General features: G+C 42.4%; 1 protein-coding gene across 10 annotated transcripts in view; it reads right to left on the bottom strand.

Annotated features, from left to right (window-relative positions):
• Window positions 1-1,438: 1,438 nt before the first annotated feature.
• LOC121811768 (transforming acidic coiled-coil-containing protein 2-like) overlaps window positions 1,439-13,171 on the bottom strand; it is a 35,402-nt gene continuing 23,669 nt past the window's right edge. For 4 of the 10 annotated variants that reach the window (XM_042215117.1, XM_042215132.1, XM_042215142.1 and 1 more), the window contains 10 exons: window positions 8,493-8,552; window positions 6,882-6,911; window positions 6,110-6,250; window positions 5,936-6,012; window positions 4,947-4,990; window positions 4,338-4,346; window positions 3,435-3,595; window positions 3,231-3,337; window positions 2,430-2,550; window positions 1,439-2,342 (listed from right to left, as the gene is read on the bottom strand). In XM_042215117.1, the coding sequence (XP_042071051.1) occupies window positions 2,277-2,342; window positions 2,430-2,550; window positions 3,231-3,337; window positions 3,435-3,595; window positions 4,338-4,346; window positions 4,947-4,990; window positions 5,936-6,012; window positions 6,110-6,250; window positions 6,882-6,911; window positions 8,493-8,552 (816 nt within the window). In that variant the 3' untranslated portion in view covers window positions 1,439-2,276. The remainder of the gene's footprint in view (window positions 2,343-2,429; window positions 2,551-3,230; window positions 3,338-3,434; window positions 3,596-4,337; window positions 4,347-4,946; window positions 4,991-5,935; window positions 6,013-6,109; window positions 6,251-6,881; window positions 6,912-8,492; window positions 8,553-13,171) is intronic. The other 6 variants (XM_042215128.1, XM_042215134.1, XM_042215151.1 and 3 more) reach the window with 3 other exon arrangements.

Genomic DNA, 13,171 nt, shown 5'->3' with positions numbered 1-13,171 from the left:
TTGAGTGTAGTTCTAAACGTTATTGAGGTTATAAATTCGGTTTCACTTTTACTTTGACCTTTTGGATTACAACACAAAGACAGAGACAGGAAGAGAAGGAGACACAGCAAAATGAAACACAATGGACGTATGGACAGTGGATGCAGTTAAAGTCAAGGTAATAAGTCAAAGTGACGTCATCAAACACACATCCCCAGCCTGCAATTAGAATCATTTAACTTAAATTACTTTTATGGCAATTTATTGTTAAATATAATATGTTTATATGTGATTTTAGGTGCAAAAGAGGAGCGTGAAGAGAGTGACGACTGAGAGAAGAACAAAGTGAGCAGATTGCCAGAAGTTAGGAGAAAAACTAAAGTTTAGCAAAATTAAAATTAAAATCACAAAAAAAAAATGATGCCCTGTGATGAGCCTGCACAAAGCGAGGGTTTGTATAAACTGGAGAAGCTTGATATAAAAGCAGCTCTCTTACCAGCTTGCTTCTTGTCCAGCGTGCATGGAGTAGCATTGTGATTGTTATGTGTCTGCTGAATACTACTACTTACTTAATTGCTTTATAATTTGGTGGACTGCCTCTAAATGGTTAAGAGGCTAAAACAATGTTGTGCATGTTTCACCTCTTCCCTGCTTTACTAATTTAAGTATTTTCTCAACTTTCTGGAAAGTTGTAATCAACATGATTGATACTGTGTCTCAGATTTGATAACTATGGGGTCCACAGTTATCAAATCTGTGAGTATTCAATCTGATTTATTCTTAAGCATTACAACAAGTCATTCAACTAATTCTTTTGAATTTGAAAGTAAATTTGTAAAGTGTACATGATTTGAATTGAAGTTCACTATAGTGAAAAGGGTTGGATATGTTTGCATGCAGCATATTCTAATAGTGTTAATTGCAGGGCACTGTATGCATGACATTATGATTGGGGGCTAGTCCTATTCCATGCGCTTTTTGTTTTTTTAGTTAATTTGGGGGAGGTTTGGTTTATGTTTCACGTATAACAGAGCTCACTGGGAACCCAAAATCTCTGCTGTGTCTGCTTACCTACCACCTTACTAAACACTCAAGCCTGATTACTTCACGCTTACCATGTAGATCATGTTTATGACCATGTTTATGAGCATAGTGTAACCTTCTTCTCCTGTTCCCAACATGATAATGTGCCATTTGTCCCTAAATGGCCTCCAGTCACTAGATCTAAATCAGTAGGGCACCTTTGGGATGTGGTGTTATTGGAAGCACATCATGGATGTGCAGCCACCAAATCTGAGGCAACTGTGTGATGTTGTCATGTAAATATGGGCCACAATCTCTAAAGGGAAAGAAGGGGTACAACATGGTACTATTAAGATGGGTGGATATCACATAGAGGAATATAAAAGATGTAAAAATGGGGGGGAAATGAGAAAAAAGAACCAAATTAAACTCAGCATGCTGTATTGCCATCTTTTATTGCACTTTGTAAGCAGATGCTGTACAGTAGCTGTGCAGAGAAGTTATTCCTCAGTGTGACAAACAACCATTGCAGGACTAGGACAGGTTCATCCAAAATTAAATTACTTCTGGTCACAACTGAACACAGTCACAATTAGTTTGCTTTTTATCAAAATAAAATCCCAAAAATAAAGTTCCACAATTTCATCAAAAAAGCTATGACAAGTATGACAAATATCTACAATGTTATGTGAGGGGAGTGGCTGAAGACAACAGAATAACTATCAAAAATGCACAAGTCTTGTTGTTTCCTACAGTATATACAAACATTAACATTACAAGTTCTTCTTTATCTCTCACATGCAAGAATCTATAGTGATCGCTTGTATTCTCTTAGTGGTGCATCACCATTTTATGGATAACTCTAACAATCTGGTTCTCATCTTCAAAGTCTATCTTTCTCTTTATTAAGAGGAGACAATAACAGGAGTGGGTAAACAGTCTTCTCCCTCAGTGGCTGTCATGGCAACATCATAGTAGATAATTTAACCCATAAACAATGCTTGCACTTTCTCATTATCATACACGCACTCGCGCACACAGGCATACTCATTAGTGATATGATAAAACTTGAAAGCAGACCCCCTGATACAGTACGATACACTGAAACATCAAAAATATACAGAGTAATTAGGAGGAAGCCAATCCTGTGGATGATGTATACACATGGTCAGTAGGAAATACAACCCCAAGACCACTTTGGTCTTAGAGGTCCATCAATTTGAGAAGGAGTGCTTCTCTTCATTTTCTGCTTGGCTTCATTGTGATGTGGCCTGCTAACTCTTCCCCATCTTCGCAATTAGTTCATCACAGATCTTTGTTAACTCCTCGATCTCTTTATTCTGTAAAACAGTTAGCAACAAAAAATTATACACTTGGATAACTTTAGAAAATTTTAATTTAATATCTTCTTATATCCTAAAACTGACCTTCTGCTCTAAAGTGCGTTCCAGAGAGTCCACCTTCATCTGCTCCTTCCTCAGACTGGCCTGAGAGGCAGCTTGCTCCTGCTTGGCCTTGGCCCGCACCTGAGCTATCTCTGCGTTGGCCCTGGAGGCATACAAATGATACAAGAAATCACCTCTTCGCAACTCACAAAAGCCTATAAAATCTAAAAAGCAAATAAAAGTTAACAAAGAGTTAATATGGATCATATGTAATCTATAGAAATATGTTTCGATACGAGCCACTGTAAATACTGGTTTAGCTTCAGCTAGCAATGTTAGCTAGACTCATTGCTAGCTAGTTAGCTAGACTTGTTTCCAATTACACTGACTCATATACAAACATATTTCAGCTCAGACAATAAGTTATGCTGTACACTTAAAGAACAGTTTTTGGTACAGGAAAGTACCAATGTTATGGAGACTCACTGCTAGCTAAACTTCAACACTGTTCTCAGTCCCACAAACACTAGAAATCACATCACATATAGAGAAAAAAAAATAAAAGAAAATATGACTACAAAGAACTGAAATAAGCATTAAAACCAAAGTATTTGAAGTCAAAAATGTATGTTGTTCATGAGCTTTTATGCTCAGGAAGTAAGAAAAACTGAAATGTACATAGTGAAAAAATTAGCAGCTTACAGTTAGCATTTACTTGCATTCACATAAGACACTGCATTACTGGACTATTTACTGCATTTGTTACAGTTTAGATAGTGTGGTGGGGAAAATAACACAGTTATTGCAGAAAATGTGACATAATAAGAATATGTACAGACTCACCGGTCTAGTTTCTCCTCTGCATGAATTTTCAGGGCTTGATATCGCTGTTCCTCCTTGCGAACCCTTGAAAGATACTCCTGAGCGCATTTCTTCAATACCTCTTCATTCTGTATGTGGGTGACACAACGGGGCAAGTAAAAAAAAATCTGAGATGACCAACCGAGATGTTCATATTGATAAAAACCTGGGAATAAATTGTGTTACTTTGCGAAAGCCCTCCAGCACATCTTTCATCTTCTCATAACGACGGAAGAGATCGGCAAGAGACTTCTCCACAGAGTTAAGGTCGGCCAGTGCCTGGTCTTTCTCCATGATGAGCTGCTGGATGGTGTGATGGGAAAGAGATTTCTCTTTCTGGTCATCCTCTGATGGACACACATAGAGAGGATGCAGATAAAGAGTCTACTAGGTGAAGAAACTGCTGTTATGGCTAAAAATACTGTTAAAAGACCCCAATCACCACAAACACACACACACACAAAAGACTTCTCTGACATTTTTCACAATATATCGAAATGTATTTGTGGTAGTATGATTCAACAAGATGTTTTACTACACTATATGAGGATTTCTGATAAACCAGTGTAGCATGCAAAACACAAAAAGCTGAACAATGAGAAAAGAAAAACAGAGGAGAAACATCAGAGTGGCCTCAAGACCTTTCAGTGTTAAATATCAATGTGCCTACACTATTTCAGCCTACAAATATCCCTTTCATTTCCCATCGATGAGCAACTCGGTTAACTCACCAAATCTGCATGAATGACTTCACAGCCATCGCCAGTCATGGGTGAAGTGCATGTGTTCATGTACAGATTTACAGTGTGTATTACATCTGACTGAATATGTATAATATTGTACTTTACATGAACAATAACAACAACAAAGTCATTTTTTAAAACTCATTAGATTCAGTCCTGTCTCTCTTTTAAAAACTAGTCTCAGCCTACAAGGTGAAAGCCAAACCCCCCCCCAAAAAACCAAACAAATGAATGAATGGCTCTGAATGAGATGAAGAAATTGAGCACAGCTGCTCCCCTCTCTGATGGACGGATGGAGAGATGCGAGCTGACACAAACAAATGAAAGACAATTCCTCGTTACTCACCTGGCATGCCTGTCAGGGTTATCAAATAGTAAGGGGGGCAAAGATGGGAGCAGAACAGAAAAGAAGGGACTGTGTTAAGTCAAGCTGGGAGGGCAAGACACGTGACAGAGCCGAGTGTTAGACATTAGCAGAGGCAGACTGTTCCTGTGTGCGACAGTGCTTTAATGAGAGTAGGAAAAAGAAAAAGCCGGTCGCAGTGAAAGAAAAAAAAATCAAATCTTCGGGGACGTTCAAAGGTGGAAAGGAAGATGTGGGTGAGAGCAGGAATAATGCAGGAGTGTGAGCCTGCGGTGAAATTTAATGAGTCCAGAGAAGCTGAACAAGAGCGGGCAAAGGAGAGTGCTGTCCCCTCCACTGACATGAGGATTCAGTTCACGTCATTCAAATATGAAAGCAAACACAGAGAAAAGCGAAATTTTGCAAAGGATAGAAAAAAAATTCAAATTAGATTCAAATATCTGTGATCAGTAGCACTGGGTAAGGCCTCACAAGGACCTTATAGCAGATCAGTTTGCAAATGAACAAGAGTAAAATAAAGTGGAAGAGTACGGGAAACAAAAATAGCAGCTTTAAAATGAAATTTGCGTGCTTATGGTTACGTGAACTCACCTATCATCTGGGCAATCGTCTTCTCATACTCAGCTACAATTCTCCTGTGGATGAGAAGTTGCAAATCTTCAGTATATGTCACATAAAAAGTCAAAAAAGAAGACTCCTCACATCGAATACCAAGAAGTCTATTTTTTGCAAAAATTCCCATCTCTCTCTCTGACATGTGCACCACCCGCCTGTTGCTCGAACCCTTCCAGCAAACACCTGTAAGCTACTTATCGCCGTCCAGGTTTACAGTAAACGCGCCGTATTTAGAGGAAATGGAGAATTTGCTTTGAATTAGCTCCAAAATTTACTGCACAACTTTTCAAAATCAAATTGAATTTCTGTTGTTTGAAGTGTCTCGACACAACTAGTAGAAAAGCAACAGGACCCAGTACGAAGCTTCGTCTTTTTAAAAGCAAGTTTCCAGAGGTAAGAGGATAGATTAGCCATGCCTTCCCCTTAGCCTCTTAGCCTCTCCTTATCCAAAGTCTAATCATTCAAATGAAGTAAGCTCCGACTTATCCACACTAACTGAGCAGCAGACAGCTGACACCCGCCACCTGCTGACACACAGTAAAGTTTCTTTACTGTGCATCTTTCCCAAAACCCCAATTGGAAGCTATGAATTTAACCTAGACTGATCATCATGAAACATGTGTAGCTACTGTTAGTTACGAGCTCAGTTGAGCATAACCTAGGATATTTTCTCACATATAACTTTTTAACAGTAAAACCTCTACATTTACACCACATGATCTCCATCTATTTATCTCTACTCCTTGCCAACAGGACGAGGTGTTGATTTTTTTTAAATGGCTATCCAGTCTCCCGTTAATCATGGCCTTGTCTGACACCTTAAGCGAGATAAACCGCTTGAGAGGTTCGGCGGTTGATAATGGGCGGAGTCCGAAACACAGCTAGGTGTTAGATTCATGCTTCAGTGTCTGCGTGTGGGATCCTGGTGTATGAAAGCGATAACAACCCAAGGTGTCTCTTCTTACCTCATCTCCACCACTTCCTGTCGACTGGCTTCATACTTCCTCTGCCACTCCAGCACTTCTTTCTCCTTTGTCACAATCTGAGGATGGAGACAAAATCATTTCATTAAATGTGAGATGCAGACTTAAAGGAACAAACAATGACTTACGGAGGAACAAGAAATATTTTCAGGGCACCTCCTCTCGTGCAATTCCCAAAGAGTGGTCCAGTTCTCTGGGCAAGTGGGGACTCTCCCCTTCGATGTAGCTGGCCGTGGTCCTGGAGTACAGCGAGTTCTTGGACACGCCACTCTCTAGTGAAGATGACACGTCTCTGTGCTGCTTCCGGAAAGCAAAGGAGAGGAGAGAAAGGAACGCAAACATAACCTGTTACCAACGAGGCTGTGGCAACCGCAGGACACCCTCGCCCTCAGGGTCACTCGCACATTCTGGACTGAACCAAACTGCTAGGCAGCCTCAAACTATATCAAAATGTGCCACACAGCAAAAACAATACAAAATGAGGCAAGCCAGGGATGTTCTTGAAGACTTGGTCAGCTGCTACATGATTGGATGAAACAGTCTTCATTGCCACAGTATTAGCCGTGTTATTGGCTGATGCTGGCCCCAGCCGAGCAGTCCTGGTCAACTGCTCATTGAAATAGCTTGAATGTGATTGGGTCCAAGCAAGACAGAGGGGAAGGTGGGCAGCAGCTGATAGTATACAGGAGAGGGAGGTTAGGGGGGGGCAGATTGGGCAGCAAGGGATAGATATGTTAGTCTAATGTTAAAGCATGTTAGAGCATAGTTAACAGGTCTTACCCGTTGTTCCTAGAATTACAGGATTTAACTCATTTTTTTACAGCTACAGAGACTGTAATGTGATGAGGGCTAAGGTGAATCAGAAAATCTTCAGGGTTAATCATTAGAAAGAGTCAGACTTTGGATCTAAAGTATAGACACTACAAACCCAAATGCATCTCCAAGTGTCCGTTGCAACCTATGACAAAATAAATAAAAGCCTCCTCACTTTATCATATTAAAATACAGTTGTTCTAGTACCACGTTTGGGTCCCTGAAAACTCTGAAAAGGATTTAGCTATCCTTGGTAGATAGGGATTACAGGAGGATTTGATGATGGGGGGGTCACAGGAGACAAGGAGAGGTCTACCGCTACTTTGGAAAGAGTTAAGTGTTTGGTCCGGCTGTACAGCTAATTGCCTTACTTCTCTGAACAGAAACGGTCAAGTACATATAACAACAAACATCAGTCAGATACTGATTAGGTTTTTATCTTCCAATACAGAAAGGTTCAGGTTCAGAGACTTTAAGGAAACAAATCAAACCTGTGGTTCTTTGGTAAAGCTGCAGCAAGAATCCGCTAACAAAAAGCCCCTTTTAGTAAATCATCCTGAATCACATGTTAAATAAAGAGCTTTTTTCGTTTAGTAGTACTTCAGGCAAATGTCACAGACTTTTCATTAACAGCACTGACTGTACTGCATGGGACAAAACATGCAGGATTCAGATTTTTAACGATAACCTGCTTTGTATTTGTTTTGCGAGGAAAGCCTCACGTCTATAAAGCCTCAACGATGCACCTGAAATACCATGCCAAATACCATCAACTAAACACTCAAAATGTTCACTGTTGTCTAACTACTGAAGTGAGAGCCAGGTTTCAAGTTGGAGATGAGTTACCATGGTAACCCAACCTCAGCTGAGATGCACAAAGTAATGACTAAAAAATAGAAAAAGGAAAATAAACTGGATTGTTTAATTTCTGCTGCCTTACTCATCACTGAGCAATGTCTGTTATGTTGTGAGATGTGTTTTCTGCTGGCACACTCTAATAATCCTCCAGAAACAGTCTGCACGTCAGGTACTACACAGGTAATTCAGAGATGTTTTGGACTGGCTAAAAAACACACACATGATTTCAGCATAATAAATAACACATTAGTACGCAATTTCAGACACAGACAAGGTGAGCACACTGAAATCTAACCTCTCTTTACACGAAATGCCTTAATTGTAGATTTAATGCTAACAAAAAAGACCCAAAAACACAAGTCGAAGCCACATCCCCCAAAGACAGAGAGGACTGATTATTAGATGCACAAAGGCTACAACAGACATACTACATAGCTGTAACTGCACATAACAGCTCACAAAGAGCTTTTGGTAGGCAGCAAATTAATGGACTCTCTGTAACTTATGGATCTATTAGACTAGACGATCTAGTGGAGTCTGCAAGAATTTGGATGACAGTTTTGGCTTCACAGTCCATTACTAGGAGGCTAAAGTGCTGAATTTCAGCTATAATTGGAGTGCAATTACCTTCAAACTCTATGAATAATAGCGTTTATCGCCCTTATCTTGGTTTTACAAAAAAGTAAGCTATAATTCTTAACCAGTGCAGATGTGAACACCTTTAATCACCTTTAAAGCTTATATTCAGGACATTAATCTGGTCTGCTGACCTACTGAGCCATTAAAAACTATGTGTTTATGATGAAGTACTTGGACTGCGCTATGGGTGGACGTGAACACATCACAGGGGGAACTATGTTGCGCTTACTTTGAGTAAGGGTGAACCGTTGATATTCCACCGGCGAGTACTGGGTTTCTTGAGACGAGACTGTAAAATGCGTGGGACAACAGAATGAGACATGGAAGGAAAGACGTAGGTGGGAAGTGCGTGCCCTGCTCCAACTCTTGCAGGAGTTTAAGTTCAGCACCTGCCTCAGAATTTGGACCAGCAAATCCCCAGGTACTACTTACCCTGCCTAACGCTGTTTTGTTAGTACTGTTAGTCAAATAGATGGACCAAATCACAAAACAAGAATGTGACCTGGGATTTGGGGAGGTGATCATGAAACGTCAACAGATCTGCACCGTAATATGTAACTCCTCAGCTGCCGAGTCTAATGTGAGACATTCCCAGTCACATTCATGCTGACGTAAGTTTCTCATGAAACAGGCAACATGCATGTTGCCCAACATGCATCACAAAGGCAAGGGACTAAGACACAGCACTTGGTTCCTAAGGCTTAATGGAGCTCGCTGGTAGTCAGGGTGGGAGCTGGGACGCATCAAGCCATGTTAGAGTCCAATGTGGGGACGCGGAAGGTGGCGGGACTGTGGATGCAGCTGTACAGCCACCATGTTGATAAGGCCATGGATTCACAGTCACACTCAAAATGGTGTGTTTAAGGGGAGGGAGAGGCAGGCTGAGACACACAGTTTCTCTGTGAATTTCCCATTACGTCGTTGCGCACTCGGTGCTTGCTTGGAAGTTTAGGGGTTTTTTTCGCTGTAAAAAGAAGTTTTCTTCCCACGCACAACGGACGCTAATGTTTTTGTCACTTTTTATGGAATCAAACTCAAAGTAAGGTCAGTACTTCCACGCTTTAAACGCTGCACGCTCATACTCTCTCCCGTATACAGTGGGGCAAAAAAGTATTTAGTCAGCCACCGATTGTGCAAGTTCCCCCACCTAAAATGATGACAGAGGTCAGTAATTTGCACCAGAGGTACACTTCAACTGTGAGAGACAGAATGTGAAAAAAAAATCCATGAATCCACATGGTAGGATTTGTAAAGAATTTATTCGTAAATCAGGGTGGAAAATAAGTATTTGGTCAATAACAAAAATACAACTCAATACTTTGTAACATAACCTTTGTTGGCAATAACAGAGGTCAAACGTTTACTATAGGTCTTTACCAGGTTTGCACACACAGTAGCTGGTATTTTGGCCCATTCCTCCATGCAGATCTTCTCGAGAGCAGTGATGTTTTGGGGCTGTCGCCGAGCAACACGGACTTTCAACTCCCGCCACAGATTTTCTATGGGGTTGAGGTCTGGAGACTGGCTAGGCCACTCCAGGACTTTCAAATGCTTCTTACGGAGCCACTCCTTTGTTGCCCGGGCGGTGTGTTTTGGATCATTGTCATGTTGGAAGACCCAGCCTCGTTTCATCTTCAAAGTTCTCACTGATGGAAGGAGGTTTTGGCTCAAAATCTCACGATACATGGCCCCATTCATTCTGTCCTTAACACGGATCAGTCGTCCTGTCCCCTTGGCAGAAAAACAGCCCCATAGCATGATGTTTCCACCCCCATGCTTCACAGTAGGTATGGTGTTCTTGGGATGCAACTCAGTATTCTTCTTCCTCCAAACACGACGAGTTGAGTTTATACCAAAAAGTTCTACTTTGGTTTCATCTGACCACATGACATTCTCCCAATCCTCTGCTGTATCATCCATGTGCTCTCTGGCAAACTTCAGACGGGCCTGGACATGCACTGGCTTCAGCAGCGGAACACGTCTGGCACTGCGGGATTTGATTCCCTGCCGTTGTAGTGTGTTACTGATGGTGACCTTTGTTACTTTGGTCCCAGCTCTCTGCAGGTCATTCACCAGGTCCCCCCGTGTGGTTCTGGGATCTTTGCTCACCGTTCTCATGATCATTTTGACCCCACGGGATGAGATCTTGCGTGGAGCCCCAGATCGAGGGAGATTATCAGTGGTCTTGTATGTCTTCCATTTTCTGATGATTGCTCCCACAGTTGATTTTTTCACACCAAGCTGCTTGCCTATTGTAGATTCACTCTTCCCAGTCTGGTGCAGGTCTACAATACTTTTCCTGGTGTCCTTCGAAAGCTCTTTGGTCTTGGCCATGGCGGAGTTTGGAGTCTGACTGTTTGAGGCTGTGGACAGGTGTCTTTTATACAGATGATGAGTTCAAACAGGTGCCATTCATACAGGTAACGAGTGGGGGACAGAAAAGCTTCTTACAGAAGACGTTACAGGTCTGTGAGAGCCAGAGATTTTCCTTGTTTGAGGTGACCAAATACTTATTTTCCACCCTAATTTACGAATAAATTCTTTACAAATCCTACCATGTGGATTCATGGATTTTTTTTTCACATTCTGTCTCTCACAGTTGAAGTGTACCTCTGGTGCAAATTACTGACCTCTGTCATCATTTTAAGTGGGGGAACTTGCACAATCGGTGGCTGACTAAATACTTTTTTGCCCCACTGTATTATCCATTGTTGATCTGCACATAGCTGTTGCCACGAAGTCCACTCGCTTACCTCACTGTCATGAGACATTCTCAAAAAAATAAAAAATACGGTTTGAGTAACACAGTGTTCCTACGGAAAAGTAACGGTAATCTAATTACCGTTTTTGCAATAGTAATCCCCAATAGTAATCCCTTACTTTCTCGTTACTTGAAAAAAGTAATCGGATTACAGTAACGCGTTACTGCCCACCTCTGCTTCTTACAGACCTTGGCAAAAAACTTGTGCAATTGAAGTGATGATCTTGGAATCTGCAGTCGCTTAGAAATTGGCCCGAGAGACCTTCCCGATTTGTGTAACTCTACACAATCTTCGCTGAGTTCCTTGTATATTTTCATTGTTCTGAGTATTGTTCAATCCAGTGAGGGATAACAAACTTCTTTCTTTTCTTTTTCTTTTTCTTTTTTTTTTTAATACTGGCAAAGAACTAATCAGTCATGATGATTGTGCGCATGCGCCAACCAGCGTGCAGCCTGTTACAGTCGCTCCTGCTTTTCTCTTAGTTTAGCTCTTTTTTCTTAAGTATTCTTTTTTTTTCTGACTTGTATTTTCCTCCGTTTTCTATCTCTTACTCAACATGTGGATTGAGAGAGTTTTTGTTCTTCTGGTGGCCGTGGAACTGTTACTTTTATCAAGGAACGGGACCGCGGCACATCTCCTACACGCACGGACTGTTTACTCCAGAGATCAGCTGATCGCCCTGATGCCGGCCGGCTCGCTGGCCAGGCCCGCAGAAGTACCAGCTGAAATTTGGAGGAAAACACATCGGGGATGCAGAGGTCAAGGACAGAAGAGAAGAAAAAAGGTGACGGTGAGACAGCGGAGGCTCGAAGCGAGGAGGAGGTTTAAACCGTGTCTGCCGTCTATCGTGATGGGTAATGTGCGATCGTTGGCAATTAAAATCGACGAGCTCTCAGCACTGGTACGGAGTCAGAGGGAATACCGAGAGTGTAGCCTGATGTGTTTCACCGAATCATGGCTGCACCAGGACATTCCCGATGAGAATGCTTCCGTGGAAGGCTTCCACACTGTTCGGGCGGACAGGGACAGCATCGCTAGCGGTAAGCGGAAAGGAGGTGGGCTTGCTGTTCTAGTTAACAACCGGTGGTGTAACCCTGCCAACATAACAATCAAAGAAAGGATTTGTTGCCCGGACACTGAACTGTGTGCTGTTGGACTCAGGCCGTATTATTTACCCAGGGAATTCTCTCACGTCATCTTGGTGGCTGTTTATGTTCCTCCCTCTGCTAACCCCACAGCTGCATGTGACACTATCCACTCTGCCATAGCTCGGCTACAGACTCAGCACCCGAGTGCCTTTATTGTGATCTCGGGTGACTTCAACCATGTATCACTGGACAATACACTACCAACATTCAAACAATATGTGGACTGTCCCACCAGGGGAGAGAAAACTTTAGACTTACTGTATGCTAACGTCAAGGATGCATACAGCTCCTCCTCCCTCCCCCCACTTGGTAGGTCAGATCATAACCTGATTCACCTCACCCCCCGCTATGTGCCAATTGTGAGGAGGGAACCTGTGACCACCAGGACTGTCAGGAGGTGGTCAGAGGAGGCCTTAGCAGAACTACAGGGCTGTTTCGAGGTGACCGACTGGGAAACACTCTGTGAGCCTCACGCCGAGGACATCAATGGGCTTACTGAGTGTATCACAGACTACATAACTTTCTGCACCGACTCCATTGTTCCAGCTCAGACTGTTCATTGTTACCCAAATAACAAGCCGTGGGTGACTAAGGACATCAAAGCCCTCCTCAACAACAAGAAGAGGGCTTTCAGAGGGGGCAACAAAGAGGAGGTGAGGAAGATCCAGGTGTTACTAAAGGACAAGATCAGAGAGGCTAAGGACAATTACAGGAGGAAGCTGGAGTGGAAACTCCAGCAGAACAGCATGAGAGAGGTGTGGAGGGGCATGAAGACCATCACTGGATTCAGGCCAACCAACAGCAGGGGAGCTGAGGGAGGTGAGAATAGAGCCAATGAGTTGAATCTGTTTTTCAATAGATTCGACACCACAGTGTCTGCTCCCACCCCCACAACCTCACCTGTAGTCAGCCTGGAATCCAGAGCCACACCACTGTGCCAGCCTCTCTCTTCACATGTTGCCTCCTGTGAGAGTCCTGACACCCCTCCCCCACCCTCA

This window comes from Haplochromis burtoni, unplaced genomic scaffold, assembly GCF_018398535.1.
Source record: "Haplochromis burtoni strain Fernald_Lab_line unplaced genomic scaffold, NCSU_Asbu1 Contig_12, whole genome shotgun sequence".
Lineage (NCBI taxonomy): Eukaryota > Metazoa > Chordata > Actinopteri > Cichliformes > Cichlidae > Haplochromis > Haplochromis burtoni.
The sequence above is the reverse complement of the archived record's forward strand: the minus strand, read 5'-3'. Positions and strand labels throughout refer to the sequence as shown.